At 54.4% G+C, this 18,580-nt stretch overlaps 2 protein-coding genes across 2 annotated transcripts in view; one reads left to right on the forward strand and one right to left on the reverse strand.

Moving 5' to 3' along the window:
- Positions 1 to 4,199: 4,199 nt before the first annotated feature.
- Positions 4,200 to 8,741, reverse strand: CDK9 (cyclin dependent kinase 9). Its single transcript, XM_082842384.1, has 7 exons — positions 8,112 to 8,741; positions 7,570 to 7,651; positions 6,708 to 6,798; positions 6,180 to 6,346; positions 5,894 to 6,065; positions 5,586 to 5,734; positions 4,200 to 5,122 (listed from the first exon to the last, which is right to left on the reverse strand). The coding sequence occupies exons 1-7, from the start codon at positions 8,549 to 8,551 to the stop codon at positions 4,757 to 4,759; spliced, it is 1,467 nt and encodes a 488-aa protein (XP_082698510.1). The 5' UTR covers positions 8,552 to 8,741; the 3' UTR covers positions 4,200 to 4,756.
- A 6,142-nt stretch (positions 8,742 to 14,883) lies between these two features.
- The window catches only part of SH2D3C (SH2 domain containing 3C), a gene marked incomplete at its 5' end in the record, with an annotated part of 31,193 nt that continues 27,496 nt past the window's right edge, over positions 14,884 to 18,580 (forward strand). Inside the window, 2 exons of the mRNA XM_082843633.1 lie at positions 14,884 to 14,920; positions 16,972 to 17,449. Of these exons, the coding sequence (XP_082699759.1) occupies positions 14,884 to 14,920; positions 16,972 to 17,449 (515 nt within the window). The remainder of the gene's footprint in view (positions 14,921 to 16,971; positions 17,450 to 18,580) is intronic.

An 18,580-nucleotide genomic window follows, 5' to 3' on the forward strand; every position in this document is an offset into this window, starting at 1 on the left:
TCCAAGCCTGCCAGGGTGAGGGCTGTGTCACCAAATCATTTGATCAAAAAGATGCCAGGACACAGACCCAGTCCTTGGCCTGCAGGGTGACATCGAGGGCCTGTCCAGACGAGCTGGCAAAGGCCGTTCCCATCTCCACAGCCTTTCCAGCCATCTGCTTGACTGCCAGCTGACTCACTCCTCATTTGGGAGACTCCCAGGTGCCAGGCTGCCTCCGGGTGATGCCTCCACAAGGCCCTGCCCTCTGGGAGCATGTATTCCTGGCTCCGCACCTCCCTCCACAGCTGGGGATGACACCACATCACCCCAGGGTGCAAGGCTGAAGGGGTCATACCCACACTTACCCAGCTAGTCCCAGCCTCCTCTCTGGGGTGTTCTATGGGGAGATGGGGGGGTGGGGAGAGCTCAGAGCCAGAAGTGCCAGGGTTTAGGGCCTGTTTTGGTTGTTTTAAAATACAGTTTAATTGCATGAGTAAAAATATTAATTCAGGAAATATAAGAAAACACAGAGAAGCATAAAGGACAGAACCACCCCAAATAACCATGGGTAACGTTTCAGTGTGATTGCTTCCATCACACTCCTGCAGAAGCAGGAGATATTTTGTAACCTGCTCTTTCCATCTGTTGTCTTTGTGTTGTTGTTATTGTTTTAATATTTATTTTATTTATTTGGCTGTGCCAAGTCTTAGTTGTGGTACGCAGGATCTTCAGTTGCTGCGTGTGGGATCTAGTTCCCTGACTAGGGATGGAACCCGGATCCCCTGAATCGGGAGCGTGGAGTCTTAGCCACTGGACCACCAGGGAAGTCCCAATCCACCTGTTGTCTTTGGAACATCTTTCTGTCATAGTGTATATACTTTGTCCTTTCACGTGGCGGCCCAGCATCCCATCACAGGGCCGTGCTCTACCTGTGCCGCCCAGATCCTGGCCAGCAAGGCAGCATCGCCCATCAGCTTGTTAGAGGTGCCCCACCCAGACCTGTGAGTCAGGGGTCGGATGTGCAGTGACTCTGCACGCTCTAACTTATTGAAGCTGGTGGAGGTTTATGCTTTTCCACCTTTTCCACAAGCAAGGCTGCCCTGAACATCATGGACACACTGGGTGGAGGTAGCAGAGAACAGGGTTGGAGCATGGCCTTTCAGGTTCTAGTCCTGGTGTGGCCACTGTACACTGGGCCACGTGGCTCTTCTGTGTACAGGACAAGAATCAACACGTGCCCTCTCTAGTGGGTCATTCCATGACGTGCTGGCTCCCGTCTTAGAATATACAAGACCAGCTCCTTCCCTAATCCTCCTTTACCGTAGATTACTGCTACTTCTTGTCTTTGGTCCCCTTCCTCCTCTTCTCCAGTGAGCCTACTCCTCTCGCCAGGGCTTCATCCAAAGCAATCCACCCAACGGCTCTTGCCAAAGTCATCACTGAGGTCAGTGTGGCTAAACCTGACGGTCAGTCTTCACCCCCATCTTCCTGGCCCATCGAGAGCACTTGTCTAGGTGATCACTCCCATGTCTCAAAAACACCCTCTGTCCCTTAGCTTCTGGAACTCACTCTTCCTATGGTCTCTCTCTCTCTTTTTTTTTTTTTGGGCCATGCCGTGCAGCTTGCGGGATCTTAGTTCCCTGACCAGGTATTGAACCCGGGGCCCCGGTAGTGAAAGTGAGGAGTCCCAAACACTGGACCGCCAGGGAATTCCCTCAGTGGTCTCTTACTTCATCTGTTGTTGTCCTCAACTCCCTGACGACATTGAACACTGGAGTGTCCCAGTGGACCACGTCTCCCTACTCCGCTCTTCCCACGTGATCTCATCCTGCATTGGGACTTTAAAAACCACCAGGCTGGCAACTCCCAAAGGTGTGTTTAGACTCTGGGGGGCTCTGAATTATATATATAGTTCAGGTATATACCTGCCAACTCAACCTGGATGTCCATCTGTCAACCTCCCATTTACCATTGAAAAACTGTGCTCCAGGGACTTCCCTGGTGGTCCAGTGGTTGACTCTGCCTTCCACTGCAGGGGGCACAGGTTCGATCCCTGGCCCCTGGTCGGGGAACTAAGATCCCACATGCATGTGGCGTGGCCAAAAGAAAAACAAAAACTGCCCGAAAACCACAATCCAGCCTGACCAGCTGCAGCCTTCTCTGTCTCAAGGATGGTAGCTCCGTCCTCCTTCCAGCCAAAGCCTAGGACTCTCAACTCCTCATTCATTCAAACTCACATCCAATCTGAATGATTTGCCCTCACAGTAACCTATACATCCAAGCACTCCTCACCACCAGCTTCATGACCAGCTTGGTCCAAGCCACCATCATCTTCTGCCCAGATTATTACAATAGCCCTAACCAATCTCCCTGCTTCCATCTTTACCTCCTTAGTTTTTCTCAACATAGTCACTGTGAGTTTTTTTATTTTTTTATTGGTATCTTTTTAAATTTATTTTTTATTGAAGTATAGTTGAATCACAATGCTGTATTAATTACTGTTGTACAGCAAAGTGGCTCAGTTATATATATATGTGTGTGTATATATATATATATATGTATATATTCTTTTTCATATTCTTTTCCATTATGGTTGATCACAGGGTATTGAATATAGTTTCCTGTGCTATACAGTAGGACCTTGTTGTCTACCCATTCTGTATATACTAGTTTGCATCTGCTAATCCCAAACTCCCAATGCAACCCTCTCCCACCCCTGCCCCCTTGGCAACCACCAGTCTATTCTCTACGTCCCTGATTCTTTTTGTTTCGTAGATAGGTTCATTTGTGTCTTCTTTTGGGTTCTACATGTAAGTGATAACATATGCACTTGTCTTTCTCTTCCTGACTTACTTCACGTAGTATGATAACCTCTAGTTGCACCCATGTTGCTGCAGATGGCATTTCGTTTTTTTATGGCTGAGTAGTATTCCACTGTAGATACGTACATCTTTATCCATTCATCTGTTGATGGACATTTAGATTGTTTCCGTGTCTTGGCTATTGTGAATAGTGCTGCTATGAACATAGGGGTGCATATATCTTTTTGAATTATAGTTTTGTCTGGATATATGCCCAGGAGTGGGATTGCTGGATCATATGGTAGTTCTATTTTTAGTTTTGAGGAATCTCCATACTGTTTCCCACCCTGAGTTTTTAAAAATCGTGATTGTGTCCCCCTCTGTGGAGTACTCTGAAGGCTTCCTAGGCTCGGGGCTAGAATAGATTCTCCTTCAGAGCCTCCAGAAGGAAACCATCCTGCCGATGACACCTACAGATTTCAGAAATTCACCTCCAGATCTGAGAAAATAAGTTTATTTTAAGCCACCATGTTTGGCAGCCCCAAGAAACAAATACTAGTCAAGATTTTTTTTCTTACTTTCACTGGCCTTTTGTGAAGCTGTGGTCTAAGTTAATACCTACAAGCAAAGGAGAGTTGTGGTAAAAGGTTTTGCCAACGTTCCTTCCCAGGTCCCTCTAAGAGGACTCCCATCCGACAGAATGTAGAATTTGCCTCATACGTGGCTGTCCCCAACTTCAGACTCGCAGGAAATGTATCCCCCAGAATGTGCTGCTCCTCCAAGGGTCCCAGCTCTGAACCCTCACGATCCAATCTTCCACTAACTATTCTGTCCTCCTGCACACCTGCCACCCTAATCCAGGCTACTGCCACCTCCCCAAGCCCCTGGGGATCCTTCAGCTTCTCCGGTCATTTCCTCTCTTGCACCCTCTGTTCAGCAGCCTGAGAAGTTTTGCAAGTTACAGATTTGACTATTGTCATTCCACCGATTAGGAGCCTCCGCAGCCTCCCGTGCTCATGAGTCAAGTCTGAACGTGTGTCAGCCGCAGCGGACTGTGCCTCCACCCCCACGCCCCCCCACCCCGTCACCGCTGCAGATGTAGCTCACAGCAGGCCATCTCCAGTTCCCTCATCAGCAGACTGAGCCCCATTTCTCATGTCTTCCCGCTTCCTCGGACACTGAGTGGAGAGGAGGAGCAAGGGAGCATCATGGTACCTGCCCGGTGGGGAGCATGATGGCAAATGTTCTGGAAGGTACTCAAGAGAAAAACAGAGAAGACAAAGTCCTCTGAAGGTACGTCACGGGACATGAACTGGGTCAAAGAAAAGAACCAAGACTTGACAGATCAAATCTCAAAGGTCAGCTACAGGGTTAAGAGCTGGGGGTCTGAACATAGCACAGAGCACACAGTCATTTACTGAAAAAGAGTCAACTTTAATTGTTACTGACCAATCTGCATCCAGGAATGTCTCTGAACAACTGAACAAACACGATAAAATTGTCCTATTGAAGAAACCAAGAGTTTCTGCCAGCCCCAGAGCTTCTGAGGGTTAGGCCAAGAGCAGCCCATTCCCAAGGCTGGTTCTGTCCCCCACGCCAGCTTCTCATCCCGTGAGAAGGGCTGGGGATGGGTGAGGGACCTGTCCCCTCCTCCCAGCATGCTGGGATCTCTTAGAAAGTCACCGGTGGGGTGCGCCTTTCCTCCCATCTCACTCCTGTCCTAAGGTAAATGGAGACCCTCTGGGCATCACCCCAAAAGCCAGGGAACGAAGTGAGGCAGCCCAAGTGCCTTCCCGGACTCTCAGCCAAAGCTCTGCTCCAGTCTGCTCGGCTGGTTCCTGATGCCCAGGGTGGGGATTAAATAAAATATGCACTAGAGAAAAAACTCAAATGCCCCCAAATCTCCACAACACAAGTCACAGAGCAGAATGAAAAATAAAACAACGGCCCTAATGAGAAGCAGCAGCGGCCGGCCCTCAGAAGACGCGTTCAAACTCCGTCTGGTTGGTGGCGGCGGGATTGCGGCTCTGGTTGGTGGACTGCTGGGTGATCTGGCTGCCCTTCCGGCGCGGTGGTGCTAGGTACTCAAACATGGACGTCAGGTGGGTGGAGAGCATGCCCTTGAGGTCCGAGGGCATGGGGTCGGACCAGAAGAAGTCGTGGTTCAGGGCGTCATCACTGTCGATGCGCTGGGCGGGATCCAGCACCAGCAACTTGTCGATGAGGTCCAGTGCGTAGGGGTCACGCACATAGGCCTTCAGCCTGTCCTTCACCTTCCGCTTCTGGCCCTTGACCAGGTCCAGTTTCTCAAACAGCTCGTACTTGTCCACATTTGGCCACACCTGGGGTGGGAGGCATGGAAAAGAGGATGTAGTCAGTTCAGGGGGTGTGAGGCTGGTCCACCGGTCAAGCACTTGAAGGGACTAAACGCTCTCCGTTCAGAAGCTCCCAGACCGCCCCTGGAGGGCAAACTTGACCCCTCCAAGGTGAAAGCAGCAGGAACAACATAGTTGGCAAACGCCAAGGACCGGGCTCTGTGACACGAGTTGTCTGGCGTATGTGCACCAAGCCTGATAGAACACAGTTGTCTCACAGCAGAGCAGCTCAGCTCTGAAGTGAGGGGCTCAGATGCTCTCCCCAAAGCCACACAACTAAAGGGATGCAGCCGAGACTTGAACAGTCTGTGTGGCTCTAAACAGCAGACCCCAACCAACCACCAGCAACCTCTCCAGAATGGAGCTTTTCCTCTATCCAGCACCCACCCCTCCCCTGCCAGGGAGACTTGTCTGCAGCCCGACTCCGTACCTCAGGAGTGATGGAGCCACAGAGCTGGCTGATGAGGGCAAGTTGGTGCTGCTCTGTGTTGCCCTGCATGATAGGGCTGCGGGTCCACATCTCTGCCATGATGCACCCAGCGCCCCACAGGTCAATGGGGGGGCCGTAGTCCCGCTCCCCTGAGAAGAAGAGCACACCAGGAGGGCCCCTTGAGCCCGACAGCCTCCTGAGAGGCAATGCCCCCGGGCCGGGGGCTCAAGAAGCCCTGGCAGCGGGGGGCTGAGGCCGGGTAAGTGCCCAGCCCCTGCTTCCCTCTGCCAGCTCGGGAGAGTCCTCACCGAGCAACAGCTCCGGGGGCCGGTACCAGAGCGTCACCACACGGTTGGTGTAGCGGTTGGGCTGGCTGTTCTTGGCCAGGCTGAAGGCCCGGGCCAGCCCAAAGTCTGCCAGCTTCAGAACTCCATCGCGGGTGATGAGCACATTAGCCGCCTTCATATCCCTGTGCAGGATCTGCAGGAAGCACAAAGGCGAGGGTTCCCGAGGGTCCTTTAGCCACACCCACCCCACAGTGAGAGCAAAGGCCAGCCCAAGCCTTGGTCTCTCCTCCCCTACTCTGGCCCCCACCTTGTTCCTGTGGATGTAGTAGAGACCATTGAGCAACATCTGCATGACCCTCTTGATCTCAGACAGTGTGAACTTGACTAAGACGTTGCTCAGCAGCCCGGCAAGGTCATGCTCGCAGAAGTCAAACACCAGGTATATGCTGCCTTTGCAGCGGTTATAGGGGGAAGCTGAGACCGGAAGAATGAGGGGGACAGAGAGGGACAAGAAAATATCAAAAATCTCATATGCAACTCACTTTCCCACAAGCAGCTCCTACCCTCTCCAACCTATGGACCCCTGGATATCCAGGTGCGAATTCCTTCACAGGTAAAATATTTTCTGAGCGCCTTCTCTGGGCTGGGTACTGCGGCAGGCCCCGAGGAGGCACCTGCTCTGATGAAAGGGCCACAGAAAGCAGTCACACTTGGTACGTCTGGGTTAAGAAGAGGCAATGTAAGTATGTCCAGTTCCAACTTTTGCAAACAAAACCTTAAGCAATAAGCCTCATTTCCTCCATCTGAAAATGGGGATGAGATCCGAACAACTTACCTTTGGTTCGACAGATCTCAATCAAGTTGACCACATTCTCGTGTTTTAGAAGCTGGAGAATCTTGATTTCCCGCAAGGCTGTAATGGGGAACTGGGTGGGAAAAAGACAGGAGAAGGTCAGAAGTGGGTGAGCGCACCACAAACCAAGGAACTGGCCAGGGAGTCCACAGGAAGGGTCAAAGGTTGGGAGACAGAGTAAGAGCGTAGGCTCTGAAATTAGCTGTCTCAAATGCCACATTTGTAAAATGGGTGTAATAGTATGTATCCCTCAAGGAGCTGGTTTCAGACAACGAATTGAAATAACAATACTTCACACAAATGCTCTATTACTAGTTACTAAATGCTCCAACCTTATAAGTTTCTTCAACCTTATAAGTTTTAGCTCTATGCCTGTGTTTAACTGTGAGATGGTTAACAAATACAAAAATAAAGAAGCAAGTCTCTTGAAAGCTGGACCAGAGCTAAGATGGGGTGGGGGGTGGAAGGCACTGTTGTTTTTCAAGTTAATACCAGTCACCCTTTTAAAGTCATTGCATATAACTTATTATTATTTTACATTCAACAAAATTAAGCCCTAAAGAAAAAGTGCTCAAAGCCTTCCTAACTTCAGGAACCAAGGTGCACTCCGTGCAAGCATGGGCTCCCCCTCCTGCCACCACCATATTCACCTATGAATGAAATATGAAGCGGCTTTAAAACATTTGAATTAAAAGATTTAACTTGGAAATCAAATTCCCTGGAATATGGAAATTTCCAAACACGTAAACCGAACCTATACGTGAGAGTCCCAGAAGCAGCAGGGTGGAAACCCAACCTCACGCCCAAGGGAGCTGGCCGACCTGCCCACCCCACCCGTACTCACCCCCTCCTTCTCATTCTCCATCAGTACCTTCTTCAGAGCCACTTTTTGGCCGGTCTTGCGATGCTTTGCCTTAAACACCTCCCTGCAGGCCGAGAGGGGGACCCAAGAGGACTCTTCAGGCCATTTCCGCAGGGCCCGCCCCTCCCCCACCAGAGGAGGACAGGAAAGGGAATCCGGGCGGGGCTGGGCCGGGTACCCAGGGCACTCGGCTACCCCACCACGCGGTGTCTTCGGTCCCTCTCCGAGCCTCTACCTCCTTCCCTCTGCCCCTTCTCCTCACCCGGGAGTCTCACGGAGAGATACCGTTCCACTCACATGCTCCTCTCTGCAACCCCTCCCTGCCCCCCATCAAGGGCCTCAAGCTCCTCCCCGCCAGCCAGCTCTGTCAGGCCCGGGCGGGCTGCGGCGCGGCCTAGCGAGACCACGGGACAAGTCTGTGACTAAATGGCTTCCCCACCAACTGGGCCCGGGCCTGGGCGTCCCAACGTCTGCCCGGAGGGGTGCAGGCTCAGGGCTCCCGGTCCCTGGGGGCCAAGCCTTACCCGAAGGTGCCTTGGCCGATTTTAGCGAGCTTCTCATATTTGGACACCTCATCACAAAAGGGGCATTCCACCGAGTCGTACTGCTTTGCCATGGCCGCCTCCAGTGCGCCGCCGCCACCTCCAGCCGCCGCCGCCGTCGCTGCTCCCGCTCCAGGTCCCGCCGCCGTGCTCCAGGCCCCTCCGCGGCCGCGCCACTTCCGCCTCCACGTCCACTTCCGGCCTCGCGGCGCCGACCCCACCTCTTCCGCCCGCCGCCCGCCGCCAGGCCCCCTGGGACTTGTAGTTCCCGAGAGGCCAGGAGGAGCCGGAGCTGCAGAGGCGCCTCCGCCACCGCCGCTGCCCCCGCCTCCGCCGCCGCCACTGCTGGCGGCGGCCCCGATCGGGGGCGCGGGGAGCCGGGGCGCCGGGGCTGGGGCTCGAGGTGGTCCGTCCCGCTGCATCGGCTCGGGCCGCCGCCGCTGCCGAAGCCGCTGCCGCTCTGGCGCCCGATCCGGGGCCAGCCGCAGTGCCCTGCTCCTCCTCCTCCGACGGCACCGCCTCCGCCAGGCTGCGCTGGGCGCGGGGCGGGGGGGGCGGCCCCCGAGCCGCGGCCTGGGGGCTCCCTGGCCGGGCCCGGGCCCGGGGCGGCCGGGCGAGGGGGCCGGACGGGAAGAGCCGATGAGGAGGCGGCCCGAGAGCCCGGGAGGGGGCGCGTTATAAAGGGGGAGGTGCCCCAGCCTCGCCCTCCCCTCCCCCTCCTCCCGCCCCCTCGCTCCTCCCTCCCACCCTTCGCGGCCGCACCTGCCGCCGCCGCCGCCGCCGCCGCCGCCCGCCGCCGCCGCCCGCTCCCTGTCCGCCCGCCGCCCTCGGCGCGTCACCGCCCGCGGCCCCTCCTCCGCCTTCGGAGGTGGGGCCCCGCGCTCTACACCTGGCTGCGGGGCGACTCGCCGCGTGCCTCAGTTTACCTACACATGCTAGCTGCCGTGGGGAGCCCCTTCCTCCCCAGCTCGGGGTGCAGCCCCTCACAGGCGAAGGCGGGAGGTGCCGAGGGAGCGGCCTCCGGCCTGGGGAGGAGAGAACGGCCGCCACCGCCGCCTCCCCGGGCCCCTGCTACCCGCCGTTGATATGGCAACTGACAGCCGCCAGGGGGCGCGGCGACATAGGAGGTGGCGAGCGAGCAAAGACCAGGCCTTCCATCCCTGGACCCCCTGTTCTCCGGGAGGCAGGGATGAAACCCACAGGACGCCCGTCCCCCCTGAGCTGAGCTCGAGCTGGTCGCGCCCCGGGTCAGTAGTCACAAAAGTAGCTAGCATTTACTCTGCACCCTTGTGTGCTCAGGAAGTGCTGCGAGTTCCTGCTGAATCCTGAATCAACAGCCCCATAGTCAGGATCACTAACCAATTTTACAGAAGAGCACATTGAGGCTCAGAGAGGTGAGGTCATTTGCTCAAGGTCACACAGTGACAAAGCTGGGACTCAAACCTTGTCTGAGTCTGAAGAGGATTCTCTTGACTCAGGCTATTTACAGTCTGTCCAGGAGGACAGCAGTCGTGCTGTTTGAGGCCTGTTGTCCTTATGTGCCAGGCACCAAGCCCACCATTCACCCATCTCCTTCTCTGGTCCTGTGCCCCCTTTCCCTACCCTGGCCCTTCCCCAGCATCTTTCTGATACCTTTCTGGCTCCAGGAGCCTCCTCTTTCTTCCTCCAGCCCTACTCAAAAGCCAGCCCCCAACAAGGCTGTCTTTCCAACTCCTCTGCACCTCTTCAATCTGCCCCTCCTCTCCAGTCCTCTGCCAATGGATCCTGAGTCCTGTCCTCCCCAGTCTGCCCTCTCCATCTGTCCCCCTCGGAGCACCCGCCAGATCATTCTGAAGCGGAGTCTGTATGTATTTCCCTCCACTGTCTTCAGGAAAAACAAAATTGTGACATTTGGGGCTCTTTCCATCTTCCCTTGTAGGTTGTGGCCACACTGTTTCCTACCCCCTGGGCCTCCCTGCCTTCGGGGCTGTGCTCTCTGATTGCACCCCAGTACCTTTCCCCGGTTGCTCTCCACCTCTTAGCTCACATGGCTTGGCCTTGAAGCTTCCTTGTAGGAGGAGTCAGGAATGGGTCTGGTGATCCTGGTGTCCCAAGAGACCCTGTTCTGCCATGGGGGACCCTTCCAGGGAAGGTCTTGAGGGTCAGATGAGGAGCAGAGAGCACTCTCCTGAAGGCAGTGTAGACCAGCAGGGGTTTGAGGCATGTCAGGGAGTGATCTGGGGTCAGCTTCACGGGCACGCTATTAGAAGCAGAGTGGCCATTGGCTAAATTGGGGGTGGGGAGGGCAAGGAGGGAGAAAATAACAATTGTAGTAAGTACAATTTATCAAGGGAAAATCAATGGTCCAAGCTGTACGCTTCCCACTTTATGGGAATTATCTCAATTCTCACTCAGCAATATTACACTATTATTACCTCTATTGTACTCAGAAGGACTGAAATTCAGAAGTGCTGTCACTGGCCAGGGTCAAATAGCCGGCCAGTTGCCATACTGATATTTGAACCCGGTCAGTCTGGTGCCAACCCCAAGCAATTACCTGTGTCAGGACCCCACCCATCTGGGCTGAGGGTGGAGTTAGGGCACAGTCTTGTCACAGCACCACTGGCTGGGTGTCTTGGATGCCGGTGGGAGGTGTGGGAGGGGATAGTAGCCTTGGAGGGGGTAGGTCTGCCATGGGCTTGTGTGGCTTCCACCATCAGACTCTCAGGCTGGGGCCCCTACTTGTTTCTCATGAGCCCTCGCTAAGTCACATCCTGTGGGCAGAGGCCTCAGCAAAAGTTCCGGTGGTGTCACCTCCTCCACCCCACCATCCCTGGCCTGAACCCTGACATCGCCAGTCACTTCCCCTCAGGGCTTCAGGCCCTCAGCCCTTCCTTGGGGAGGAATGCAGGCAGGAGCAGTCAGAAGCCCTTCAGAAGGCTGCCCAGGTGAAAGTGAGAAGAAATTAGGTCCTAGCCAGAGACAATTTCTCACTGACTTTGACTTCTGATTTGCTGGTTTGAGGGAAATGTTTCCTGTTTCCATGATCAGCTAAGCTGGCAAAACAGGGCATGTGGCCAATACTCAGGAATGTTTGCCGATTGACTGACCAGGCTCTGAGAGAGCCTCTGGTCCTGCTGCCATTTAGCAGTTAGGGAAACTGAGGCACAGAGTAGGAAAGGGAGCCACTGGCCAGCTGTTTGACCCTGGCCTGGACCCTCTGTTTTCCTCCCCCGAGTAGGAACAGGGTACGGGGCATATTGAGAGAAGAAGAAAGGCTTGTGGGGTGGGGTGCTCTTGGCTGCCGGTCTGTCTGGGGAGACAGGGGTCACTGGATAGGGGGATACAGGACAGAGAGTGGCTGTGTGATGCCCACAGCCCTGCAATCCCATGGACATTCTGCCCACATCGGCTGGGTACTGACTGTGCCCGGCCCCGTGTTGTTATGTGTCAGACCCCTAGAACTTTATAGCACCCCTCTTAGGAAGTTGTTATTATGGGGCCAAAGTTACAGAAGAAGAAACAGGTTCAGAGTGGTGAAGTGGCCTGCCAAAGGCCACGCAGCGAGGGAGCTATGGAGCTGGGATTCAAAGCCAGGTCTCTTTGTCCCCCAATATAAGACAACTGAGTCAAGCTAGGGAAAGGTATCTACTGAGTGCTACAGTATAGCAGGCCTGAGGCCAGTATGGATGCATGAGGCCAGTTCTCTCAACGGAGCATGAGGTCTGTTTGGAACATGCATATAAAGACAAAAGTGAATGTGGTACAGAGGATAACTCTCAGTATAAACGTGTTATTTCATCGCCACAGGATACTGTGAGGGATGTTGTATTTGTCCAATTTTACTGATGAGAAAAATGAAGCTCAGAGAGTTGATGTGACTTTGCCCGAGGTGGGGTCTGAACTCAGGTTTGCCTGGGTCCAACACCTTTGACTATGACATTGAAAGCCTCCAATCCCTGATAGTACCTGGTCAGATTGCAGACGACTGTGACATAGACTTGGAGGAAGGAGGGCAAGGAGGGAGGGGACAGAAATCAGAGCAGCGTTCCTGGGGCACTATGGCTCAGTCAGACCTCAGGGACTCAGTGGAGGCAAAAGATAGAGCCAGTGGAGGGACAAGTGGCATTCCGAGTGCGGGTCCGGCCCAAGCAAAGGCCTGGAGGTGGGAAAGCATTTGTGTGTTCAGTGCTGCAGAGTGGGGCTGGGCTGGCCTCCAGCACTGGCTGAGGAGGGCCTGGGGGACAGCCACCCGCCAGCAGGTCCCCAGCCACACTCCCAACGGCCACTTGAGGCAGCACAAAGAGGGCTCTGAGCTCAGCGGAGCTGCCACACTGAGCCCCATTCATCCTCTCAGGGATGCAGCAACTGCCCTGGCACCTGGGTCAACGGCAGGGCTAGCCTGGCGCTGACAAGGCCCCTCCACCACGGCAACAGGGACTCATCGTGGCTGGGACTCCCAGGTTTCATACCACGTGCCTGCCCTGGGGTTCTCCTGGCCTGTGCCAGTCTGCCCCTGGCCTGAACCACCCCCATCCCTCAGCAACAACCACCAGGGTTTGCTGAGGCCACAGTGTACTGGCCCGGGTCATCATTTGCTCCTTTCGTCTTCCCAACAACTCCAGGAAGTGGGGGCTACTGTGAGCCCATTTCACAGATGAGGAAACTGAGACTCAGAGAGGTAAAGTCTCTTATGGAGGATCACAGAGCAAGTCGGGAGTGGGCCTGGCCAGGAAGCCAGCACTGGCTGATGCCACAGCCTCAGCAGTTAGCGCAAATCACTGTGACTGCCTCTTGGAAGAGAAGCTGGGGAACCCACCCTCCACCTCCCACAGGGAAGACCCCCAGCTACCACCAGGCCACAGGCCCCTCTCCCTTTTCTGACAACAACCCAGAGATGGGAAGGGACACTGGCCTGGGAGTTAGAACACCTGGGTGTCTGTCTAGTCTCTGCTCCTCTTCAGCCTCAGTTCCCTCATCTGTGAAATGGGACAGTACCAGGATCATCTCACAGGGCTGTGACGACCTGTAGGGGCTTCCAGCTCCATGCCTGGCTCATGGTCAGTGCTCAGTAGAGGGAGCTGGAGTTGTACCCTCCTTATCCTCCTAAGGCCATGGTCCAGAAATCCCATCCTTTCATTTGAACTTTGAACACCTGTCCCATCCAGGCCTGTTTGCTGCCTCTGTCTCACAGGCTGTGTCCCTTTTCCCTCCAGGGCCTCAGGTTCCCCCTCATCCCATCGAGAAGGTTCAGCAGACCCTTCCCCTGCCAAGGTCTATCATCCAGCTGCCAGAGGATGGTGGGAGCTATGAGTGTGGAAGTTAGGACCTCAGGCTCCACAGCTGGACAGGCAGATGCCAATTCCAGGTAACTTGACTTTGGGCGGGGGCGGGGCTCAGTTTCCACATTAGTAGAATGAGGACAAGAGAAACAACATTTGCCTGTTAGGGCAGAAGAACTGAACCCTGTGGCCGCACATACTAAGTGACCAGAAAATGTTAGTCGTTAGTAGTCATTATTTTTATGGAGGATGCAGGATGGGCCCCATCTGACCTTGAACTTCCCCTATCACAGCCCCAGTTGCCAGCCCTGGGGCCAGGATAATAATGTCCAATCATGCTGGAGCCACTAGGAGTTGACTGCATACCTTGCACTTGTGCCTATTCTAGAGATTAGGTGACTGAGGCTTCAGAGGCAGAAGTAACTTGTCAGCAGCACTCAGAGCCAGGATTTGAAGCTCCTGGTCTTTCAGCTGCACCGCCCCCAGCAGCTGCTGAAAGCCTCCACAGGTGTCAGGGACAACCTGTGTAGAAGAGGTTTCGTTTCCTCATCTCTGCCGTGTCCATGTGAGCATACACACACACACACACACACACACACACACACACACACACACATGGGGGTTGCAGGGTGGAAAAACACCAGGCTGTGGGCTAAGGGGCCTGAAAGGGCAAGTTGTAACCCAGTCTGTGCCACCAACCCGCTGTATGACCTGGGGCAATCCTTCTGCCTGTCTGTGCCTCGGTTTTCCTATCTTTGTACAATGGGGTGGTGGACTAAATTATCGCCATGTCCCTGCTAGCTTGAAAAGGAGTGTAGTGGGCACTGATTCTGTGCCAGGCTTTGCACCAAGCACTGGACTCTGTGAGGTGGGCATTGCAAATACCCCCTACTCACAGAGAGGAAACTGAGGCTCCGGGAGGTGAGTCCCCTAGTCCAGGATCACACAGTGACAAAGCGGCCAGCCAAGACTTGAATTTGGGTCTGGGTGGTCCCAGAGCCCACAGGCCAAACCATGACACTCTCCTATCCACCGCTGCCAGTGCATCCCCCAGCACTGAGGCTTAGAATAAACCCCCCTGCCCTCAGGTCTGACTCCCTGCACCCTCCCAGCCTGCTGGCCAGACCCCCTGATAGCTGTTGGCAGGTCCCCAGAGGCCCCCAGCCCAGTGGGCTCTGTTCCCAGAGTCTGTGGTTTATTTCCCAGACCTTCCAGATCTCACGCGCTTGCGGTCTGTCCCCTGCCTCCCCGAGGCCGAGGCCAAGGAGGCCCACAGGGGCCGGGACTGGGGGAGGCCCCTGCCTCCGCCCCCTGCAGAGAGGATGGGGAGGGTGGGGCTGTGGGAGTTTCACTAGTTTAAAAATACACAGAGGAAGCGAGTGAGAGGGCGCGAGAAAGGGGAAGGGGAGGTGAGGGAGGCATCTCAACGTTGATGTCCAGAGCTTCAAGTGGCCACTTGCCTTCCAGCCGGGGGCTTTGCACGACTTGCCAAGATGACGGAGGGGACCAAGAAGGCCAGCAAAAAGTTCAGTGAGTGCAGGGTGCCGTTTGCACTGTCCTTCATCCCTCTGTCTGTCCGTCCATCTCAGCCTCTGTGTATTTGCTTCTTCATCACTCTACCTCATTTCTGTTTTTCTTTCTGTCCATCTCTGCCTCTCTCCAGAGGCCTCTGCTTCTGAGTTTCCAGTTGCCATCTCTCCATCACTGGCCCGGTATCTCTCTCTCTCCAGCTGGTTAGGCTCTCCATCTCTGTTCTTCTCTTGTCTGTCTCTGCCCGTCTCTACTTCTCTGTCTCTCCCCACCCCAACTCTCAGTCTCTCCATTCGTCTGCGTGTCCTCTGGCTCCCTTTGACCTCATGGCTGGGCCAGGGAAGACCTCCACGCAGTCCACCCCCTGCCTCTGGGCCTGGTTCACATGGGGTCTCAGGCTGGGAGTTGCTGTGGCTGGGGCGGGGGGGAGGGGTGTGTGCCATGAGAGCCTGTCCCATGTCCCCATCAGCAGTGACGCTGGGACCCAGAGCAATTCAGTGAGGGGCCACACGCACCCATCACCTCCCCCAGGTTGGTTATCCCTTCCTGGTGCCAGCAAACTTCAGTTTCCCCTGATTCTTCTGATCTGACAGCACAGGAGGGTGGACAGGGCAAGAATTATGACTGTATTCCACAGATGAAAAGACTGAGACAAAGACACTTGCCTGAGGTCATATGGGGCTACTGAGCAGGGCTCAATCTCAAGTTCCTGAACTCTGGGCCTCAGTTTCCCTCCCTGCCCCACTACTGTTTTCTCCAGACCCCCAGTCCCCAGGGGACGAAACAAGCGGTGCTGAGAAAGAAGGCAGTCGTTGGCACAATTTCTGCCCCACGGCATAGCTTTCTAAGAGCAGAGCCTCAGCATCTTCTGACAGCATTTGTCAGGCGGCAGAGAATAAGACCAAGTGAGGGGGTGGGCAGGACTGCGAGGAAAGCCCCAGAACACTGACCCCAGAAATCCAGAGCCCTGGGCCCTTGTCCAGGCTCAGCCTTGCTTTGTGACCCTGGGCAAATTCCTTCCCCTCTCTGGGCCTCAGGTTTCTGTCTGGTCAGATGGGGGCATCCCACCGATATATTCCATCATGGTTGAGAGGACCTGAGGAGGCACAGGATGCCGAGGAAGTGGCAAATGCCAGGGTTTTTCCTTTTTGCTTATCTGGAGGCTGTAGTGAAGTCAGTCAGATGGTGGTGGCTGCAAGGAAGGGCAGTCTCACAGCTGGGGACGGGGAGGAGGGAACTCACATGCACCCCCGCGGAAACGAGGAGATGGTATCACCCGAGCACTGCTGCCTGAGTCCCAACACCAGGCTCAGCTGACAGGAAGGACGGAACCGCAGGGAGTGGGACCCTCAGGCTCCCGACAACCCCCTTCTCATTTCACCCTCACCTCAGGGGCACAGAGCCTCATTCAAACGCCCCCTGCCCACCCCAACACACACGTCTCACACACACACACACACACACACACACACACACATGCTTCGCCTCCCGCTGTGTGACCTCAGGCAGGTCATGTCACAGCTCTGAACCTCAATTTCCTCATCTGGAAAATGGGGGATTAAACTTGTGTCATGGAGTTGTGTTGAGAATTCAGTGAAGTAATTAATGCATGCAGCATGTTTGACAAATGCAGAGGCATTTATTGTGATCATCATCATCTTCATTATTTCTTATGGAGGTTATTCTGTGTGTCAGGTACCATGTTAAGCATGTTATTTACATGCTGAGTTCATGCTTTTCTTCAGTTCTCCCATTGCTCATAGGAGATGGGTACTATAATCTCTATTTTACTGATGTGGAGAATGAGGTTCAGAGAGGACAAGTGACTTGCCTAAGGTCACACAGCTAGTATGTGGAATTCAAGGGATTCAAGCCCAGGGCTCTGCAATTCCAGAGCTGCTATTTTATACCATAACAGTTAGAGGGGGTGTCAGTGAAACTCCTAACCCTCCTTGGACCGTCAATGAGTGGAACTGCGCAGATATTTTATTGTTATTATTATTAGTTTTGGCAATATCATTAACTTCTTTCCCTCCCCTTCCCACTGCCAGAGTTCTTCAAGTTCAAGGGCTTTGGGAGTCTCTCCAACCTTCCTCGGTCCTTCACTCTGAGACGATCTTTGGCCTCCACCAGCATCCGGCCCCATCTGGAGGCTGACACCTTTGACGCCACACAGGATGACATGGTGACAGTCCCCAAGAGCCCCCCGGCCTATGCCTGCTCCAGCGACATGTACAGCCACATGGGGACCATGCCTCGCCCCAGCATCAAGAAGGTTCGGGACCAGCAAGCCACCCAGGAGGCCCAGGAGGTTGGCCCTGAGCCCCATGTGGTGCCCCGAGGGCTGCCTGACCCCTCAGGCTTGGAGGCAGCCAAGAAGGTGGTGGTGGGGACCGATGCCCCCGTGGAGGACACCCCAGCAGTGGGACCCAACCCTTCAGCAGTGGAAGTGGGCCCCATGAGAAAACCTGAGGACCCCAGTGCAGACACAGAAGAGGAGCGAGACCCCAGGAACGTGGTCTCAGAAAGGTAGGTGCCCATCAGGGGAGGGTGAGGGCAGGACCTGCGGGAATGGTGTCTCCAGCCTCCTACCAGTAGATCCTGGAGAGGACCCCCCAACACACACATCTGAGTAGAAACAAAACAAAACACACACACACAAACATACCTACACATTAACCAAGTGCTTACTATAGACGAGTCACTGTACTTAGCCCTTCACTTGTAATTAATACTCAGGAAAAAAACAAAAACAAACAGGGAAAAAACAAACAAACCCGGGGAGAAGATACTGTTATTTCCATATGACAGAAGAGGAAACTGAGATTCAGAGAGGGAATGTCATCTGCCCCAGTCAGGTGCACATCTAGCAAATGACAAACTTAGGACTTGAACTAAGACCCGCCCCCGCCGCCCACGCCCACCCCGGCTCCAAAGCCCTAGGCAGCCTCCAGCATGGGCCCTCAGCTACTGGGTGGATCCAAGCCCAATCACTGGATCCCTGCCCTGGGGCCCACACCCGAATCGCCACCTTTAATTCTGCTGGACAACATTGCTCCCCTTGATCTAGAAGACCACTTGTTAACTAACTTGGTTACAGGGTGTGTTGAGTTGATACAAAAATACAAATAGTGATGACATGACCATAGTTCTCATTTAGTCAGTACCCATTTTACTGGGTGTCAAAACAAATGTTACTCACTGAACACTCTGTAAAAGATTGTACTATTACCCACCTCCCCCGCCCCCCGCCAATCTTACAGGTGGGGAAACTGAGACTCAGCCAAGGTTGCAGAGTTGGGATTTGAGCAGGAATCTGCCTGTCTCCAGTGGCTGCACACTCATCCACCACATGGTACCCACCATCTTCTAAGCCCTACAGTCATGTACTTCATGCCCGTGGGAGACCCCCTCAGCCCCCACCAAAGGAGTCCCTGGCTTTTCTTTTTTTCCAGTTTATTTCTTTTTTTAATTTATTTTTTTATACAGCAGGTTCTTAGTTATCTATTTTATACATATTAGTGTATATATGTTAATCCCAATCTCCCAATTCATCCCACCACCAACCCTGCACCCCCAGTCCCTTGCTTTTCAACCCTCAGAGCCTTTGTCTAAACCATACTCGTCAGATGTACCTATTGAAATAAAGAGGGGGAAAAA

Source organism: Leucopleurus acutus (genome assembly GCF_964270905.1).
Source record: "Leucopleurus acutus genome assembly, chromosome: 7".
Classification (NCBI taxonomy): Eukaryota; Metazoa; Chordata; class Mammalia; order Artiodactyla; family Delphinidae; genus Leucopleurus; species Leucopleurus acutus.